This window comes from Nycticebus coucang, chromosome 20 (assembly GCF_027406575.1).
Source record: "Nycticebus coucang isolate mNycCou1 chromosome 20, mNycCou1.pri, whole genome shotgun sequence".
Classification (NCBI taxonomy): Eukaryota; Metazoa; Chordata; class Mammalia; order Primates; family Lorisidae; genus Nycticebus; species Nycticebus coucang.
The window spans coordinates 52,612,805-52,633,468 of record NC_069799.1 but is presented as its reverse complement, the minus strand read 5'-3'; the positions used below and the strand labels follow the sequence as shown (position 1 = coordinate 52,633,468).

General features: G+C 38.9%; 1 protein-coding gene across 15 annotated transcripts in view; it reads left to right on the top strand.

Moving 5' to 3' along the window:
* MLLT10 (MLLT10 histone lysine methyltransferase DOT1L cofactor) overlaps nucleotides 1-20,664 on the top strand; it is a 203,178-nt gene that overhangs the window by 93,114 nt on the left and 89,400 nt on the right. For 13 of the 15 annotated variants that reach the window (XM_053572095.1, XM_053572094.1, XM_053572093.1 and 10 more), the window contains 2 exons: nucleotides 352-447; nucleotides 15,960-16,055. In XM_053572095.1, coding sequence (XP_053428070.1) covers nucleotides 352-447; nucleotides 15,960-16,055 — 192 coding nt within the window. Of the gene's footprint in view, nucleotides 1-351; nucleotides 448-15,959; nucleotides 16,056-20,664 lie in introns of those variants that run through there. The other 2 variants (XM_053572098.1, XM_053572107.1) reach the window with 1 other exon arrangement.

Genomic DNA, 20,664 nt, shown 5'->3' with positions numbered 1-20,664 from the left:
ATCTTTCTTTAATTGGCATTTCTCTTTTGGTTGACTTTTTTTTTTTTTTAAAGCAGACATTGAAAATAACATAGTAGCTTATTTGACAATAGGCAATCTATTTTCACATATTTTAGTATACAAAAATATGGCATTAATGTTAATTTTAGGGTTAGATTTCCCTTCATAGTGTAATGGACAATATATGAATGGTTTCTAAACTGGATTATATAGATCGAAATAGTGTTTTTTTTTTTATTTTAGTAGACATTTAAAAATACTTCACACTTGAATTGGTTTAAGCCTAATAAAAAGATTCTTTTAAAAATTTTATATACATATACATATATGTATATATATTTTCTTTTTTAGAAAAAGAGCAAACGGGGATCTAATAGGTCATATGATCAAAGTTTAAGTGATTCTTCCTCTCACTCTCAGGATAAACATCATGAGAAAGAGAAAAAAGTAAGTGGATTTGTTGTTGCTAAATTTATAGCACATCTGCTTAATAGAATTTTGAGTAATAGTGTATTAAGTCAAAGAATAGGCTTAAAATAATGCCATATTTGTAAATATGATTTTACCCATTGCAACTGAAAATTTAAAATATAGCTTGATTGAAAGCATGCGAGAGATTTCTTACATGTGTTATTGTGGTCATCTTGTGAAATCTTTAGGTGACTTGAGCAATACTAGTTTGTTGCTATATGTCATTAATAGATTACTTCATTAGCAAGTAATTATCTCATCAGCTTTTCTCCTTCATAATAGAACAATTTTGAAGTTCTATATATGCTTAGCTGGTTTTTCCTTTTCAATGGTGCTAATGGTTAGTATTTTTTCTAAATAGCCAAATGTCACACCTTTTGTTTGAGAAAATGTTTTAATTAAAACACTAAAAGCTTGCTTGAATACTAATCTGTCTTCTTCTGACTTAACCTGTTTTCTGCTATGTTTTGACTTATTTTAAGAGAAGTGATTAATTTTTAATAAACTAAAAGTCAATCTGTAAACTAAAATTCACCCTTAGTTTGTAATTCTTTAAGAACATACTGCCACTGTATTGAAAGGAAGTACCACAAATTATTTTTAAGAAAGTGAGGATGCATGGCTCCATGCCTGTGGCTCAATTGGCTAAGGCGCCAGCCACATAAACCTGAGCTGGTGGCTTCGAATCTAACCCAGGCCATCAAACAACAATGATGGCTTGGCTGCAACCAAAAAATAGCCGGGCGTTGTGGCATGCCCCTGTAATCCCAGCTACTTGGGAGGCAGAGGCAGGAGAATCGCTTGAACCCAGAAGTTGGGGGTTGCTGTGAGCTGTGATGCTATGGCACTCTACCCAGGGTGACAGCTTGAGGCTCTGTCTCAAAAAAAAAAAAGAAAGTGAGGATACAAAGGACATCTTTGAAAGGAAATTAATATTATCCTTATACAGTTATAAAGTATTTTGAGAATATTTCAGCAGCTTGTATTTAAAAATTAGGTTACTTGACATTTTTGCATGTGTAAATATGGTTTGGGAAATAATAATGTATACTTACTGAAAAACGCTTTGTTTTGAATTTGTGTTTGTGCTTTTATTCAAGGCAAACATTGTAAAGACTTAAGTCAGCAGTTCTCAGCTTGTGGGTTGCAACCTCTTTGGGGGTTGAATGACCCCTTCACAGGGTTCGCCTAAATACATCCTACACATTAGATATTTACATTACGATTCGTAACAGTAGCAAAGTTACAGTTAGAAAGTAGCAATGCAAATAATTTTATGGTTGGGAGTCACCACATGAGGAACTGTATTAAAGAGTCACGGCATTAGGAAGGTTGAGAACCACTGACTTAAATATTTAGTTTTGAGATTAAATTTTCTATTACGAGGCCCAGGCTCAGTGTCTCATGCCTATAATCCAGCACTTGGGGAGGCTGAGGCAGAGGATCTCTTGAGCTCAGTAGTTCAAGACCATCCTGAGCAAGAGTGAGACCTCATCTCTACTAAAAATAGGAAAAGCAGAGGAGAGTTCTCACAGGCGCCTGTAGTTCCAGCTTCTAGGGAGGCTGAGTAGGATCCCTTGAACCCAAGAGTTTGAGGGTGCTGTGAACTAGGTTGACACCCTAGCCCTCTAGCTTGGGGCAGCAGAATGAGACTCCATCTCAAAAAAGAAAAAAATCAGCTCGGTTCCCGTAGCACAGTGGTTACGGTGCCAGCCACATACACCAAGGGTGGCGGGTTCGAACCTGACCTGGGCTAGCTAAAGAACTGCAACCAAAAAATAGCCGGGCATTGTGGCATGTACCTGTAGTCCCAGCTACTTGGGAGGCTGAGGCAAGAGTATTGCTTAAGCCCAAGAGTTGGAAGTTGCTGTGAGGCAATGGCATTCTACCGAGGGCAACATAGTGAGATTCTGTCTCTTCCCCCTTCCACCCCCCCCCCCCAAAAAATCTGGCCTGGCCTTGGGCAGTGGCTCATGCCTATAATCCTATCACTTTGGGAGGCCAAGGTGGGTAGGTCACCTGAGCTCAGGCCTTTGAGACCAGCCTGAACAAGAGCGAGACCTGGTCTCTATTAAAAATAGAAAAATTAGCTGGGTGTTGTGGTGGGTGCCTATAGTCCTAGCTACTTGTGAGTCTGAGACAAGGGGATTTCTTGAGCCCAAGAGTCTGAGGTTGCTGTGAGCTATGACATCATAGCGCTCTACCTCAGCGTGACTGAGATTTTTTCTAAATAAATAAATAAACAAGGTATTTAAACTTGCTTAGCTTTAAATTTTAGAATATTAGATATAAATACTATTTGGATTTTACTTTTAGCATATTTAAATTTACTAGAACTTGATTTTTTGTTGTCATGCTTAAAATCCATTTTTATACTTTATTTTTAATAACTGAGTTTTAATAATAAGCTATAGAGTAAACTTACTGTACATAGTATAAATGAGGTAAACGAACTATAAATTTGTTAGAGTTGTTTATTTGCCTTGGGAATATTTGGGAAGGGCCTTTTAAAATTAACAGCATGATGTTAAGTGATAATATAGTTGAGATTAAGTATTGCAGACTGTTTTTCTCCTTAACCTCTTTTTAAAGATTTTTAAACTCTGTAGAGTTGTCTTGAAAATACATGCACAGTATGTTTATAAAATGTATCACTTAACAATCCAGCCAGACATTAGTACTGTAAAATACAGACCAGTTCCTCACTAGTGATGGTTCAACTTGATGATTTTTTGACTTTACAATGGTGTGAAAGTGTTTTGCACATTCATTGAGTTTCTCAACTTATCAGCAATCCATGTCGGGACAAACCCTATCATAGGTTGGAAATACCATGATCTAGAAAAGGTATTTTCAATTTAAAATATTTTCAACTCATGGGTTTATTGGGAAGTTAGCCCCATTGTAAGTTGAGGAGCCTCATAGTAAGTTCTCAGTTAATGAGCTAAAATTTGGTGATACTGTCTTAAGATACTGTTTGAATCTCTCTCTGAATTAGTTTATCTGCTTTAGTACATATTTTTCTTTGTATATTTAAAAATATTTATTAAAAAATAAATCATTAAGTTATAAATTATTTAATAGTAAATATTTTGCTACCTCGATTACTTAAAATGAGATAAATAATTTTTAACTTACAACTTTTACATAGTTATAAGAAAATCTAAAAAATACATAGGCTTTCCTTTACAAAGAATTACTGTGTGACTCAAGCTAAATTAACACTGGTTAAATATTAATTGTATGGTATAAGCAAGGAGAGAAGAAAAATTGATGGTGAGATATAACTTTGAATAAAGGATAGTTTTTGCTAAAATGGAGTATTTGGTATGTATTTCAAAAGGAACCAAAGAATGTATTTGAAATTTAAAGCTTTGTCAGGAATTAATTTAATCATTGACAGTTTGGCTTGTGAATTACTATCCAAGAAGAATGTCTTCTAATACTGTTAATGTTCATTACTAAAAGGAAAACAAACTTGTTTACTCATATTTTTGACAACAAATATGTAGGGTTCTTTCCCCTTCAAACAAGTCTTCAATTTTCTGTGTACACCAGCTGGGTGTCCTGTAGTTCTGTTCTGACACTGCCCAAAGTTAGTACAGGCAGATCGTAAAAGACTGCCTCTGCTTCTGAGGTTAATTGCAAGTCTCAGATTGTCACCTGTATTTCTGACCAACCAGCTATAAATCAAGGGTTCTTACAACCTTCTCCTTAGATTAAATAACTTACTATAACAGACATTGGGCATTACTGATTCAGTTCAGTCTCCAGCACATCTCCTCTCTAGGTCTAGGGGTTAAAGTTCCAACCCTCTAATATCAGGATTGTTTCCTCCAGAGACTAGTCCGCATCTTCTGAGAGTCACCTTATTAGCACAAATTCAAATAGGTGGGGTCTTGTTTTGAATGACAAAGGGAATTCCAAGAGGTTTAAAAGGTCTGTTAAAGGAACCCTGAGCAGAGGTCAAATATATATACTTCTTGCTATATATACATGTTATAATTGTAAAATAGAATTTTATTTTCCTCACTGACAAAGTTACTGTTCTCTGAAGAAAACTGGACTACTTTCTTCTGTGGTCCTCAAAGGAATAACTCTCAATCAAAACATTGTCATTCCTTTTCCATATCTTTTTTTTTTTGAGACAGAGCCTCAAGCTCTGTAGCCCTGGGTGGAGTGCTGTGACATCACTGCTTATAGCAACCTCCAACTCTTGGGGTTAGGCAATTCTCTTGCCTCAGGCAATTCTCTTGCCTTGCCTATGTACTAGGATTACAGGCACTTGCCACAATGCCTGGCTATTTTTTGGTTGTAGTTGTCGTTGTTTGGCAGACTCGGGCTGGATTCGAACCCACCAGCTCTGGTGTATGTGGCTGGAGTCTTAGCCACTTGAGCTACAGGCACCGAGCCTCTTTTCCCTATCTTTAAAAAAAGTTTTAGCATAGAGTTACCTGGCACCTCTTTACTTTTAGAATTTTTTTTTTTTTTTTTTGGCCGGGGCTAGGTTTGAACTCACCACCTTCGGCATACGGGACCAGCACCCTACTCCTTGAGCCACAGGCGCCGCCCCATACTTTTAGAATTTTGCAGGCATGTTGAAGGTTTCATCTTTTCCCTATGTAAAGAGTTCAGAGAATACAGGGCTTTTCAGCAACAATGGTTTAGAATGGCTGAAGTTTGTGTTTGGTGAGGCTAAAAAGTAAGATGAGACTATTTAGTTAAGCAGAGGCCAGTTCATGAGAGTTGTCAAAACTGCAAGAGGGCTTCAGTCTAAGTCCAATTGATTATTTCACACAGGTCCAATTATTGAGACAAGGAGGATTGCCAAGAAAGAATGGAATATTTTAACACTATGGACATCTTGTCAAGAGAATGAGGGAAGCTGGCTCAGGAAGCTAAGGAAGATCAAGGGCTTTTAAAGGAGGGGCCATGTGCCTTGGGGCAGGTCTTGGTGTGTCTACTAGGGCAACCGCACTTTGGGGGAAGGATAGAATCTTAGCCTCAGAAAGTCTGCCCTGGGGCTGTCGGAATCTTAGCTCTTTTGTCTTGCAAAAAATTCATCATTTCTGAGAAACAATTCAAAAGGTTAAGTACTTAATTAAGGGAGATGATTATGAGAAACAAATGAGGGTAATTGAAATTTGTTTGTCAGGCTGGTTACAGTTTTAGAAGCAGTTGTAATTTATTTATTCTATCAATTTAATTAATGAATGAATTTAGAGACAGGTTCTCACTCTGTTACCCAGGTTCTAATGTAGTGTGGCTTGATCATATAGCTCACGGTAGCCTCAAACTCCTGGGCTCAAGCAATCCTCCTGTCTCAGCCTCCTAAGTAGCTGGAGGTACATGCCACCACACCTGGCTAATTTAAAAAAAATTTAAGAGATGAGAATCTTACTGTGTTGTCCAGGCTTGATCTTTGCACCTCAGCCTCCCAAGTAACCAGGATTATAGGTATAAGCCACTGCACCTGGCTTAACTTTTGATTTTGCAATAATTTGAAACTTAAAACTAGATTGTGAAAGTACTACAAATTATTGACTACCACTTACCCATGTGTAGAATGTGAACATTTTACTATGTTAACATGTCCGACTCTCCTTTGCCTTTTGCTGTTTCCTATGTCCCATTCTGTTTAGAGAATCTCTCTGAACCATTACAGTAAATTACAAATATAATGCTCCTTTAGCCTAAGTACTTCTATGTATAGTTTTAATAAAAGAGAAATTCCTACATGATTAAAGTAATCAAAATCAATAATAATGTTATAGACATACTACAAATCATATTAAAATTTTACCCACTACTATCATCTATACCAAAGGGGGAACCTTTAATGTTTTTCTTTCCTGTTCCAGGATCCGGTCCCAAGTCCACACAGTACACTTAGCTGTGGTATCTACTCAGTATTTGCCTCTCTGAAGTATTTCGTCATTCATTGTCTTTTCAGGACCTTGACATCTCTAAGAGCCCTATTGTTTCTGGTTCTTGGAGGTACTGACCTATGCTTTTCTGAGGTCTTAACAATGGATTTTACAGCTATGCCCTTGTTTTAATCTTCAGGTCATGGTTTTCTGATAGTGATCTTGCTTTTTTTTGGGACCCATTCTTTAATTTTAGCATTATTTGCTTATCTGGAGAGAACCATCAAGTCTTGATTCTTTTTTCCCTTTATCTTATCTCTGTACTTCTCCTTTTTACTATAAATAGTAAGAAATTATATTGTACCTTCAATCTGGAAATTTCCTTAGTTATATCATACAGTTCATTAAACACATTTTCTATTTTCCATGCTAACACAAGCAACGTTGTTCCTAAATTTCAGTCACTATAATACATAACAAGGACCCTAGTTCCTCCAGTTGTCATTTACATTTTTCTAATTTTCCTATAAGTCCTCAATAGCAGCTTCTTGAAAGGCCATAAGTTTTCTAGTTAACATTCTCTTTAGTACTCATTAAGCTTTCACTGATCTTTTCCTTGAAGTTCTCAGGTTCTGTTTGCTACCTGATTTTAAGCAACTCTTTCATTCTCAGGGTTTTTTTTTTTTGTTTGTTTGTTTGTTTTTTAATTTGAGGTAGAATTTCATTATGTCACCCTCGGTAGAGTGCTGTAGTATCACAGCTCACAGTAACCTCAGACCATTGGGCTTAAGTGATTCTCTTGCCTCAGCCTCCCAAAGTACCTAGGAGTATTTTATTGTTGTTGTTGCAGTTGTCATTATTGTTTAGCAGTACAAGGCCAGGCTCGAACCCACCAGACTCCGTGTATATGGCCAGCGCTCTACCCACTAAGCTATGGGTACCACCCAGAGAACTTCTTTATGTTCAGTTCTGTGATAGAAAAGTGGGAGAAGACAAGAGGAGGGTCTATTTTTAGTTTCTCTAGCCTTTCTCAGGGGAGAAAAAAGTAACAAGTGAAAGAGGAGGACAGGAGAAGGTCAGAGAGAGAGCTGTTGTTTCCTGCAGTCTAAAGTATCATACAAATACTATCTTTCACCTTTATTACTCTGAAGAAACTGAGAACAAAATGCCAAATAATTTTAAAAATACATTCTTAGTATGCTTATTATTTTAGTCACTTAAACAGTAACAGGGGCTATGGGAATAATAAGCCAAGAATCACAAATAGAAATAAACGGAGATAATCTGTTTTCTGAGGCCTAAAACACCTCAACATCACAACAGATAACTGTCTTTCATGTTTGTGTGTGTGCATGTGTGTGTGTGCATCATATCACAGAAGAACTCATATATATCACTGAGGTCTATACTTTTACTCTGCTAGTAAGGTAACTAATTAGGAGACAGGAGACTTCTTGGTCAGAAATAGTTTAGTTACTTGGAGCAGCAATAGCCATAGCCAGAGTATCAGTATTTTTGGGCCATTCCCCAAGACCCAATTTCCACAGAGCCACACAAAAAGGGCCACATAATATCCGCTAAAGCTGCCTGTTCCATTATAGGAGAGGAGGATTGAGCTTAAGGTACCTGTATCTTTCACAGTGGATAGGAGACATGGCCACCCTTTACTGTTTTATCTTCTGAGGCTTATTCACTATGTAAGCAACCTTGGAAAGATAGTCCAGAATAACAGGACTTAACCACAAAATAATTCTCAAATTATGAGTGCCTTATGTTTATTTTTCATTTATAGCTAAGTTTAAAACAGGTGTTCTTGATTGACAGGCTACTTTCTTCCAAGCTGTGAATCTGGGACTTAGGTTTCTTCCATCTTGTAGCCTTGCCTTTTAAAAAATATTGCTGCTATGGCTGCCATGTTCTTTTATTTTAATCTCTGTAAAAGGAAACAATGTCGGCATTAAGTAGTTGGGGCTGTTAAGGACCACACTTACAGGTGGCACTTATCTTTCCTTTAGACTGTACTAGCTAGAACCCAATGAAATGGCCACATCTAACTGCAGAGGAAGTTGGGACATGTCTGGTTACATTCCATTTAAGAAGAAATGAATTTGTGAATAGCTGGCCATCTCTGCTTCATTTTAGCTCATTCTTCTTGTTAATCCATATGCTATTAGAGAATTAAGGCAGAGCATTTAAAAAATGAAAATGAAAAAAGAAAAACCCAAGGCCTAGGTTTGGTGGTTTATGCCTATAATCCTAGCATGCCTGGGAGGCCAAGGCATGAAGATCACTTGAGCTTAGGAGTTTGAGACCAGCCTGAGCAAGAGTTAGACCCTGTTTCTACTAAAAATAGAAAAATTAGCTGGGTATTGTAGCAAGTGCCCATAGCCCCAGCTACTGGAGAAGCTGAGGCAGTAAGATGACTGAGATTGCTGTGAGCTAGGCTGAGGCCAGAGCACTCTAGATTGGGCGACATAGTGATGCCGTCTTGGGGGGATAAAAAAAAGCCAACAAAACCCAGTCCATATCTTACCATTCAGAAATAGTCATTATTACTACTAAGTTACTACACCAGACCTTATTCTATGCATAGATGAAAGTTTTTGTTAAAATGAACTAACGCTGTTAATGTTTTAAATATTAAAGACTGGGTTACTTGATTATATTGAGGGGAAAAAATGGAAGTAAAATAGGTAATACATGTGTATTAGTGGACTTCAAATTAAATTTCTTTACCATAAAAGATATTATTTCCTTAAAGATACCTTTAAATTTAATAATATAATTTAGAAAAACAAGATATTATAAAGGTAAGTCTATTTTTCTAGTTTGGATGCTTTTAAGGGTATGTGGTGGAATATCCAAGTGCAAGTGGTAAAAACAATTGAAATTTATTATTTTGCTAAGTTAAGAGGCTGCACTTTTATAAAATTGTTTTATTTAACAACAGCCAATTCTACAGTGGCAGGGTATTGTTGTTTCTCTAGCAGTTTTCTTGGCTTTTGCAATCATGGTTGCCAGGGCACTGCACTTGGTCCAAGGGTCAGGGCCTAACACTTGAGCATCTAAAGTCAGGAAGGGAGTAAGGCTCTTGTAAGAGCAAGGAGAACATTCCCAGCAGTCTTCTAGAAAGTTGCACTTTCTATTTTATTATCCCAATCTAAACCTATTCCAAGCCTAAAACTGTCAAGGATTAAAGAGAAGGGATCTGTCTTAATTGCTTTAGCCAGGGGTCCTCAAACTATGGCCCACGGGCCACATGAGGCAGTGCGATTGTATTTGTTCCTGTTTTTTTATTTCAAAATAAGATATGTGCAGTGTGCATAGGAATTTGTTCATAGTTTTTTTTTTAAACTACAGTCTGGCCTTCCAATGGTGTGAGGGACAGTGAACTGGCCCCCTGTTTAAAAAGTTTGAGGACCTCTGCCTTAGACTCATCCAAGTTCACCTTTGGTTTGGGAAATAGAAACAATTTTATGAGGACGTGATTTTATTTTTTCTGAAGCAAATCAGGGATTTTATCTATAAGGAATTAATTTATGTGTAATTACTATTTGGTCACTATTATGTTTTACTTACATGCTTCAAATTCTGTATTGAGCTCCTGCTGTGAAAAGGCCCGTAGCATCAGTAAAGCTCTTCTCTCTTTTCCTGTGATTTTGTTGTTTTCATAGATATTTAGGTTACATTTTTTAGGTATGTAACATTCTCTTCTATAAATGTCATTAAGAGCTGTGTAGTTTTTCTTCTGTATTTAAATTTGTTAGATGGTCACTACCAGTCTTTTTGCCAGGCTGAGTGTCATTATGTTGCCCCAGGCTAGAGTGCTGTGGCCTCAGCCTAGCTCACAGGAACCTCAGACCCCTGGGTTCCGGTGATGCTTCTTCCTCACCCTCTCAAAGAGCTGGGACTTACAGGTTCCTGCTACAATGCCTCGCTGATTTTTCTGTTTTTAGCAGAAACGGGGGTCTTGCTTCTGCTCAGGCTGGTCTTCAGTTCTCCTGAGCTCAAGTGATCCTCCCTCCTCAGCCTCCCAGAGTGCTAGGCTTATAGGCATGATTGCAAAAGCCAAGAGAACCGCTAGAGAAACAACAATGCCCTGCCAGGTCTCATCTTAAGTTTTGAACTGTGTCTTGCCTATGTATGACAACATTGGGTTACCCTTAACTTGCTCTTAAGAACTTAAACAAAAGGCCTGGGATATTGGTGTGGAGATGACTAAGGACACACATTTTCTTTCCCTTGAATTCCAATAGATTTAACCTCATTAAATCTTAGTGTTACATATTTTATTAATGGAATTGTTCAGAATATGTTTTTTTCAGTTTTCTTTTTGTGAACTTTTATGTTTGAATATTTTCTGCTCTCCATTGATTAAATTTTCTATTTAAGGAACACAAGTTGTCTTTGTTTCTTTTCTACCTGTTTTTAAAATGTGCATTACTGTGATTATTTCAGGCCTTTCTTGTAGCATTATTTTTATTTTCAACAATGTGTATCTTTTCTGTTTTGTTTACTAATTTTGTAAGGATACTGTTTCACTTCAATATAACTTTGGCTCTTCAGTCTCCCTTTTTCCCTTTTTTCGAGTATTTTGTTCTTTGAATTCATGTTTTATTCTGCATGGGGCAGTTTTGAGAAATGTCTTCAATTTGAGTTGCATTTGCTTCTGGGTTGTGATTTTTGGCTGTCTTATGAATATCTGCTGTTTGGTTTTTGGGGGGGGTGGGACTGGCTGTAGTGTCTTTGTCATGCAACCTTTTTCAACTTGGTCATGCTTAGGAGGCTCATTTTAGAAATTTACTCCACTATAATTTAGGCAATTTCTTGAAATTTTTCTTATTTTTGAGATTATGTTTTAAGGGTTATTTGGCATATTTCTTAAGCCCATGTAAACAGATAAGGTGTAGTTTAAAAGATCAGTTTAGGTCAGTATGCAGGTTTTGGTAGAACCCCAGGCAAGAAATTTTTTGTTAAGGTCTAAATCCCAGCTGTGGAAGTGTATCTTAAGTCTGTTTTTCTTTTTCTTGAGACAGGGTCTCACTTGGTAGATAGCCATGGCGTCTTAGCTCATAGCAACCTCAAGCTCTTGGGTTCAAGTGATCCTCTTGCCTTACTTTCCCAAGTAGCTGGGACTGCAGGTGCCCACTGCCATGCCAAGTGTATATCTTATTCTCAAGACCATGCCTTCGGGTTTTATATAGTTCATTCTTAGTCTTGACCCTTCCCTCCAAGGAGTCAGTATCTCTGTATTTCTCCTCTGCCCCAGTTTCACTTTTTACTGTTTCTCCCTTGAAACTATCACAACTGTTAAGGTACAAAAAGAAAAAGTTAAGTAGGCAGGAAAACAAAACGATGAGATTGTTTTTCTTTCGATTTGGGAGTTTTGGTTTTATTCTCAGAATTTTAGGAAATTGGAGGCAGGATTTAAGAGCTGAATCTTATAGCTCAGCCTAAGGCAATTTCTATTTCTACCCTTTTCTACTTCTTCTGTGTATTTCACTCTTTGCCTGCCAGTTTTTGTTTAATGCCTAATATCAGCCCTCACCCCCCATTTTGGTTGCTGTTTGGTTCTTTTTTTTTTTTTTTTTCTCACTATGTGGCCCTCAGTAGAGTGCCATGGTGTTCATAGCCCACAGCAACCTCAAATTCTTGGCCTTAAGCGATTCTCTTGCCTCAGCCTCCCAAAGTAGGTGGGACTACTGGTACCCGACACAACGCCCAGCTATTTTTTTTTTTTTTTGTAGTTGTCGTTGTTTAGTTGGCCTGGGCTGGATTCGAACCCCCACCCTTGGTGCATGTGGCTGGTGCTGTAACCATTGTGCTACGGGCGCTGAGCCTGGTTTGTTGTTTTTACTGGATTTTTTTTTTTTTTTTTGGCAGTTTTTGGCCAGGGCTGGGTTTGAACCCGCCAGCTCCAGCATATGGGGCTGGCGCCTTACTCCTTTGAGCCACAGGCACTGCCCTTTCCTAGATTATATTCATTTGTTTTTTACGTTGGTGAAATCTGTGATGTTATTTGAAATCATCTTTGTGAGCATTGTAAGATGCATGTATTTCAGTTGAAATTGGTTAGCTTTATATTTGTAATGCAATAAGTTTGCTTCCCTTACTAAAAATTTACTCAACTCCAACATAAAGAATTGAGTCATCTTAAAGTAACTCATATGTCCTTTATGTTTCTTACATTATGTCTAATTATTAATTTTTAATATTGTGTTTCCTGATGAACTCTTCTTGGCAATGAAATTCTTTCCTGTATGTTAGCAAATCTTTGTTAATAATTTAGAATTTTTCTGAGAGATAACCTCATACTCAATATTGCATTGTTCTTACAATTCCCTTTTTAATTTGCCCCAAATATTTCCGTCAGTGGTTCACTGGTAATATATGTGCTCTTCAGAATGCTGAATTACTCTGGGCTTGAAGACGTAAACTTACAAATAGTATCTTCACTGCTCTTATAATAACTTTTAAAATTCAGTATATTTTTTTGTAAGGAGACAGGATCTCACTCTGTCACCCATACTGGAGTGTGGTAGTTTGTTATATAGCTAGTCACTGCCTCCTTGAACTCTGGGTTCAAGAGATTCTCCTGCTTCAACCTCTGGACATATGAGACTTAGAAGGTGTACCAGCATGTCTGGCTCCCTGTCCTAGTTTGAACACTGAAAACATTGGACCCGTCCCTTGGTTGTTTGTCTTACTCTAAACTTAGATTAAAAAATTCCTGTATAGGGCGGCGCCTGTGGCTCAGTGAGTAGGGCGTCGGCCCCATATGCCGAGGGTGGCGGGTTCAGGCCCAGCCCCGGCCAAACTGCAACAAAAAAATAGCCGGGCGTTGTGGCGGGCGCCTGTAGTCCCAGCTGCTCGGGAGGCTGAGGCAAGAGAATCGCGTAAGCCCAAGAGTTAGAGGTTGCTGTGAGCCGTGTGACGCCACGGCACTCTACCCGAGGGCGGTACAGTGAGACTCTGTCTCTACAAAAAAAAAAAAAAAAAATTCCTGTATAATTCTTCTTCTTCTTTTTTTTTTTTTTTTTTTGAGACTAAACCCCAAGTTGTCGCCCTGGGTAGAGTGCTGTGGCATCACAGCTCACAGCGACCTCCAATTCCTGGGCTCAAACGATTCTCCTGCCTCCGCCTCCCAAGAAGCTGGAACTACAGGCGCCTGCCACAACGCCCGGCTATTTTTTGGTTGCACCTGATATTGTTGTTTGGTGGGCCCGAGCTAGATTCGAACCCGCCAGCTCAGGTGTATGTGGCTGGTGCCTTAGCTGCTTGAGCCACAGGCACCAAGCCTGTATAATTCTTTTTATCTTGTTTGTGTGGAAAATAGTTCGGTCATTCTAGAAATAAACCTACTTTAAAATTTAGGTTCATTACAGAGATGTGCTTCAGTTCTTTTCCTCTGTGGCCTCATTCTTTATAATGTTGCTTTCTTCACTTAGCCTCTCTATCAGGAGAGTGGAATGATTCTTTACATAGTGGCTGAGATCCAGCATGGCAAAGATGGAGGCCATGAAGACTTAAAGCTCTAAGCTCCTGAACCTATACATCATGACTTCTGCCACATCCTGTTAATTAAAGCAAGTCACAAGGTTAACCAAGGTTCTAGGGAGTGGAGAATACGATGTCTTATGATGGGAAGAACAGTGATACCCCCTTGCAAAGAACAGAAGCATGATTTCTTGGGAGTCATTATTATTATCATTCACTATTAAAATAACTTTAGGGTAAAGAAAAGGAAAAAAAGTCTGCATAAAAGGTATTTTGGTAGTGGCTTGGTGCCTGTAACTCAGTGGTTAGGGCGCTGGCCACATACACCGGGGGTGGTGGGTTTAAACCCAGCCTGGGTCTGCCAGACAATGACACCTACAACCAAAAATAGCTGGGTGTTGTGGCAGGTGTCTGTAGTCCCAGCTACTTGGGAGGCTGAGGCAAGAGAATCAATCACTTCAGCCCAAGAGTTTGAGGTTGCTGTGAGTTGTGATGTCACCACACTCTGCTGAGGGCAATATAGAGAGATCCTGTCTCCAAATAAAAAGTATTGTGGTAGTTTACATTTTATGTTGCAAAAATAGTCATAAACAAGTAAAATGATGAATTAGATATAAAAAGTGGCAGTATTTGGGGGCATTTTATGAGAACACATACCCTTAATTTTTATATATTTTGTTCTGCTGGCATATAATCTCTTTTAGAGCAGTGATAGTAATGTTAATCTTTCATGCCTAGAACAAATTAAGTTCTCTGTGTGGTTAATTTTAAGTACCATGAGAAAGAAAAGAAATTCAACAGATTTTTAGAATAGTAGTAAATTTCACTCCCAATATTATTTATTTATTTCTTTTATTATTTTTTTTTGTTTCTGAGACAGAATCTCACTATGTCCCCTTGGTAGAGCGCTGTGGCATCACAGCTCACAGCAACCTCAAACTCTGGGGCTCAAGTGATTCTCTTACCTCAGCCGCCCAAGTAGCTAGGACTACAGGCGCCTGCTACAATGCCCTATTTTTTTTTTTTTTTAATTGTTGTTGTTGTTTAGAGGCCCCAGCCAGACTTAAACCCGCCAGCTCTGGTGTATGTGGCTGGCGCTGTAACCAGTGAGCAATGGGTGCCACCTATTTTTTTTTTTTTTTTTTTTTGAGACAGAGTCTCAAGCTGTTGCCCTGGGTAGAGTGCTGTGGCATCACAGCTTATAGCAACCTCAAACTCTTGGGCTTAAGTGATTCTCTTGCCTCTGTCTCCCAAGTAGCTGGGACTACAGGCACCCGACTATTTTTTGTTGCAGTTGTCATTGTTGTTGTTGCAGTTGTCATTGTTGTTTTACACGGCCTGGGTGTATGTGGCTGGCGCCCAACCCATTGAGCTACTGGCACTGCTTGGCAATATTATTTCTCAGTCTCCTTATTCACAAAATTGAGAACATTTTGGTAAAAATTCATTGACATTAAATAAAGTTGGGCTTCCAATATGTAGTTTTTTATTTAATCAAATTCCTGTCTGTTTTAGCACTTCATATAACACTCCAACTGTATCTGATTTTTTTTTTTTTGTTAGAGGTAACTAATTTATCCACTTTCTGGATAAACCTAGGAAAGAATTTTTTGCCTGCATTTCTGTGCCCTTATCTTGCGTTTCTGGGCCATAGAATTCAGTACATAGTGTTGGAAAAGTTTGATACTGTTAAGTATAAAGTGCTATGTAAACTTGTAGTGCTATTTATATGAGCAGAGCATGTGGGGACTGGAAAGTGGTACTTGAAAAAGTATTTGGTGTTTTAAACAAGAAAATGTGTAGATTTTGGTATAAAAATGTAGCAAATAATTAGGAACTTCAGTTGTTTATTGGTGTTATTTAGATTGGTCAAGGATAAGGGAGTTTAAGCTATTTAAAAAAACACTAATATTACTTATTTAAAACCTTCTGTTTATTCTATACTTGTCTCTAAAGATTGTTAAGTATTGTTTATGTAAAAAATAATTATCATGAGAGGAAGTAATTTTTAAAGTTAACTTTTTTACAGAAATATTAAAATTTTTAATTACTAAATAGTTATAAAATAATTTACATATATATGTGTTCAGTTTAAAATTGGATTTTACTTTTATTCATTTTTAGAAATATAAGGAAAAGGACAAACACAAACAAAAACACAAGAAGCAACCAGAACCGTCCCCTGCATTGGTTCCATCCTTGACTGTTACTACAGAAAAAGTAAGTTTTAGTATCATGTTTTGTTTTATATTATAACTAGTTATATGCTGAAACTTACCTCTAGGTAGGTAATAGGTAGGTAATAATCTAGTGTCCTGGTTTTCGCTAACTTTTCCCACCTTTCTAACATTACATCAAGTAGCTAGGATTCCCACTTCTTAGTTCTTTTTCTTTCTTTCTTTTGACAGAGCCTCAAGCTGGCGCCCTGGGTAGAGTGCTGTGGCATCACAGCTGACAGCAACTTCCAATTCCTGGGCTTAAGCAATTCTCTTGCCTCAGCCTCCCAAGTAGCTGGGGGGCACCCGCCACAGTGCCTGGCTATTTTTTGGTTGTAATTGTCTTGTTTGGCAGACCGGGCTGGATTCGAACTCACCAGCTGTGGTGTATGTGGCTGGCACCTCAGCCGCTTGAGCTACAGGTGCCCAGCCGCACTTCGAAGTTCTTTTTCCTATCTTCTGTTTATTCTGTACTTGTCTCTAAAGATTGTTAAGGATAACAAATGGGCGGCATCATGACACTAAGATGGGCTAAGGGTTGGACTTTATTCACCTGTGATTTTTTAATTCTGGCTTTATCTCTTGCTGATTGAGCTTTTAGGTTGATTGACTTCTCTGTAACTCAGTTTCATTATCTGTAAAGTGGGGGAAATAATTTGTGAAATTGAATGAGATAATACATGTAAAGCAATTAGAATGATTCCTGGTTCATAGTAAGTATTACTTAATAAATGCTAAATATCATTGGGTTTAGTATCTTGTGGTTGACATGAAAACAAATGGAAGCAAGAATAGGTGGCTGAGACAGTAAGCAAGTGAGGAGCACATTAGGCACTGAGGCCAGGGTGAGGAGTGAGACAGTGTAAGAACTCCGTCTTTTAGTCAGAATTTAAAGTGAGCTTGTAGAGGATTTGAACTGAAATGTAACATGGTGCGACTTGAATTTTAAAAGGACCTTTGACTGCTTTGCTGCAGATAGACCGTGGAGAGTCAGAATTGTAAGCAGAGAGGCCATTAGGAAGTTACAACAGTAATCCAAAGAAAGATGTTGGTGGCAGTGGAGGTGATGAGATTCTGAACAAATGTAAAAGTAGAGCCTATTTGACTTTTTTTTTTTTTAAATTGGGTCTAGCTTTTTTGTCCATGCTTATTTGAACTCTTGAGCTTATTAAGCAAGCCTCCCTAGTAGCTAGGACTACAGATGTAGACCACTGTTCCAGGCCTATTTGACTTTCAAATAGATAAGTTAGAGGTTTAAGAGAAAGAGGATTCCAAAGGTTTGGGTCTAGATAACTAAAAGGAATGGAGTTGCTGGAAACAAATGGGAAAGATTTTGGACATGGTAGGTTGAGGGGAAGGTGAGGAATTTAGTTTTGGGTATGGTATTTGTTTTCTATTGCTTTAGAAACGATTTACCACAAATTTAGCAATTCAAAATAATATAAACTTGTTAGTCACTGTTCTATGGGTCAGAAGTGTGAGTGGACTCAGTTGTTTCTTCTACTCCAAATCTCTCAAGGCCAAGGTGTTGAATGATCTGGGTTCTTATCTGAAAGAATCTGCTTCTTCTACCCCATTTGTGTTATTGGCAGAGTCTTTTTTTTTTTTTTTTTTTGTAGAGACAGAGTCTCACTGTACCGCCCTCGGGTAGAGTGCCGTGGCCTCACACGGCTCACAGCAACCTCTAACTCTCAGGCTTACGCGATTCTCTTGCCTCAGCCTCCTGAGTAGCTGGGACTACAGGCACCCGCCACGACGCCCGGCTATTTTTTTGTTACAGTTTGGCCGGGGCGGGTTTGAACCCGCCACCCTCGGCATATGGGGCCGGCGCCCTACTCACTGAGCCACAGGCGCCGCCCATTGGCAGAGTCTTTTTAAAAAATGTTTATCTTTTTTTCACAGGGAAAAATGCATTTTGTTTAATGACCAAGCACACAGAATTTCTACATACAAAAACCATATTTACTGTCCATCATTGTGAAACATTCTGCTCAATGTTCTTTTATTTAAAAAAGAATACTTGTTACAACTTACTAAACCAGTTTTGCAAACCCTTAGTATGTTATAACCCTAACTGGTCTCTAGAGCATTATCAATGCTAATTGATAATTTTAGAGAAACTTACAGGCTTGCTGTTTCTTAGAATTAGCCCCCCCCCCACCTTTCTTTTTTTTTTTCTGCTTAGAGAAAAAAATTAAAATAGCCTTCTTGCCATGTATTCATGTTTGGCCTGGTACATGCTTTCAGTCTGCTTAAATCATCTGCCTCCCAGGCCCAAGAGCTCAGAGAATGACTTGCAACTAAGAATCCTGTGTCTATATTAAACATTTTATAATGAAGTCTCTTTTATGTACAATGTTTCATTCGATCCTCACAACAACGCTGTGAGGTAGGCAGAGAAAATATCAGATTCCCTTTATAAGGTTCAGAGAGTTTAAGTGACTTCGCTAGTCATCACCTAGTAAGTCACCTAACAAGACACATAGAATAAGAACCATCACATTTTAGGTTGAGGGCTCTTTTCTCTACACCACTTAGTTTCTGAGAATATAATCTAAGCTCAAATATTTTTATGACTTCATCCCCATTTTCTTTTTTTTTTTTGAGACAAAGTCTCATTATGTCATCCTCGGTAAAGTGCTGTGGTGTCACATCTCACAGCAACCTCTAACTCTTGGGCTTAAGTGATTCTTTTGCTTTAGCCTCCCAAACTAGCTGGGACTACAGATGCCCGCCACAACCCCTGGCTATTTTTGTTGTTGTTGCTGTTTGGTAGGCCTGGGTTGAGTTCAAACCCGCCAGCCCTGGTGTATGTGGCTGGCGCCCTAGCTGCTGAGCTACAAGCGCTGAGCCTATCCTCATTTTCTTATTGTTAATTCAGCTCCCTTCCACCCCCCCAGTTTTTGGCCAGGGCCGGATTCAAACCCACCACCTCCGGTATATGGGGTCGGCACCCTAGTTCTTGAGCCACAGGTGCCGCCCATTAATTCAGCTTTTTATAGGATGTAGCAGAAGACCTAATTCTAAGTTTATCATGCCAAACTTAGGCTTCTCTACCAATGAAAACTGATGGCCACAGAGTGTATATGTTTTGGAAAGCACTGTTTCTTTGGCTCTAATCTAAAGGAATGTAAGCAATATGAAAGATGCTAGTGGTCAAGGAAATTGAAGAGTTTGTAACAAAGGAAGGGTTATGAAATGGAATGTATTAATGGATGTTGGTCCATTTAAACTTTCACTTTTGTGAAGGGGTTCAATGGAGAGCTCTAGTGCAGATGAGACTTGAAGTGTTTTTGTGTGGGTGATTTTATAATTTTATTTGATGTGTCTGACAATCACCAGTTAGTTCTCGTCCATGTTGACTGACTGTAAATTTTTGAAAGTGGTAAAAGGTACATAGGTAACCAAAGTATAGGCTTGTTTGGTGAATCTTCATCTTCATTGTGTTTTTTTGGATAACCACACATGGATACAGTATGGGACATTCTTTATGTCTTTGGCCCAGACAGCTTTGTTAAGCCTGGTATCAGTGTGCACATCTGGAGTTCCTATCTCTTTCATGGCAAATTTCCGAATCTCTTTGAGTGCCCGAGGGTCACTTCACTTCTTGAAGCCCACTCCTTGGATGCGCTTGTGAATATTGGTAGTGTATTCTCGAGTCACCACCTTTTTGAGGGCAGACCGGCCCTTCTTCTTCTCACCATCCTTCTTTGCGGGAGCCATTCTGCAGGGCCCAAGTTGGAAAGACGAGGCTTGAAGCTTTTGAAGAAGATCTAAGTCTTGATGAGGTTATTCAAACTCAAATCTTGACTGCATATTGATGGTAGGCCAGGGTCTTTAAAACATTGGTCTTTGAGGGCGGTGCCTGTGGCTCAGTCGGTAGGGCGCTGGCCCCATATACCGAGGGTGGCGGGTTCAAACACGGCCCCGGCCAAACTGCAACCAAAAAATAGCCGGGCATTGTGGCGGGCGCCTGTAGTCCCAGCTACTCGGGAGGCTGAGGCAGGAGAATCGCTTGGGCCCAGGAGTTGGAGGTTGCTGTAAGCTGTGTGAGGCCACGGCACTCTACCGAGGGCCATAAAGTGAGACTCTGTCTCTACAAAAAAAAAAAACATTGGTCTTTGATGCTCTCCCAGAGTGCTAGGATTTGAATGCCATAATACATGATTCATGTTCTCGTTCATCAGTGCTCCATGGGCTTCTTTAAAAGAAGTACATTTTAGAGTCCGTAGACAGCAGCATTCTGCAAAACGGGGGTGTGTGTGTGTGTGTGTCCAAGTTGCCTAGTGAAACACCAGCACTCTGCCCCGCCCATCTATCAGCAGAGTTTGGTTTCTTGTGGTTGTAGGACTGAGATGCCCATTTCCTTACTGCCTGTTAGCTAGGGGCTCGCCCTTATCACCTAGAGCAGGGGTCCTCAAACTACGGCCCGCGGGCCACATGCGGCGGTGTGATTGTATTTCTTCCCATTTTGTTTTTTTACTTCAAAATAAGGTATGTGCAGTGTGCATAGGAATTTGTTCATAGTATTTTTTTTTTTTTTTAACTGTAGTCGGCCCTCCAATGGTCTGAGGGAGGGTGAACTGGCACCCTATTTAAAAAGTTTGAGGACC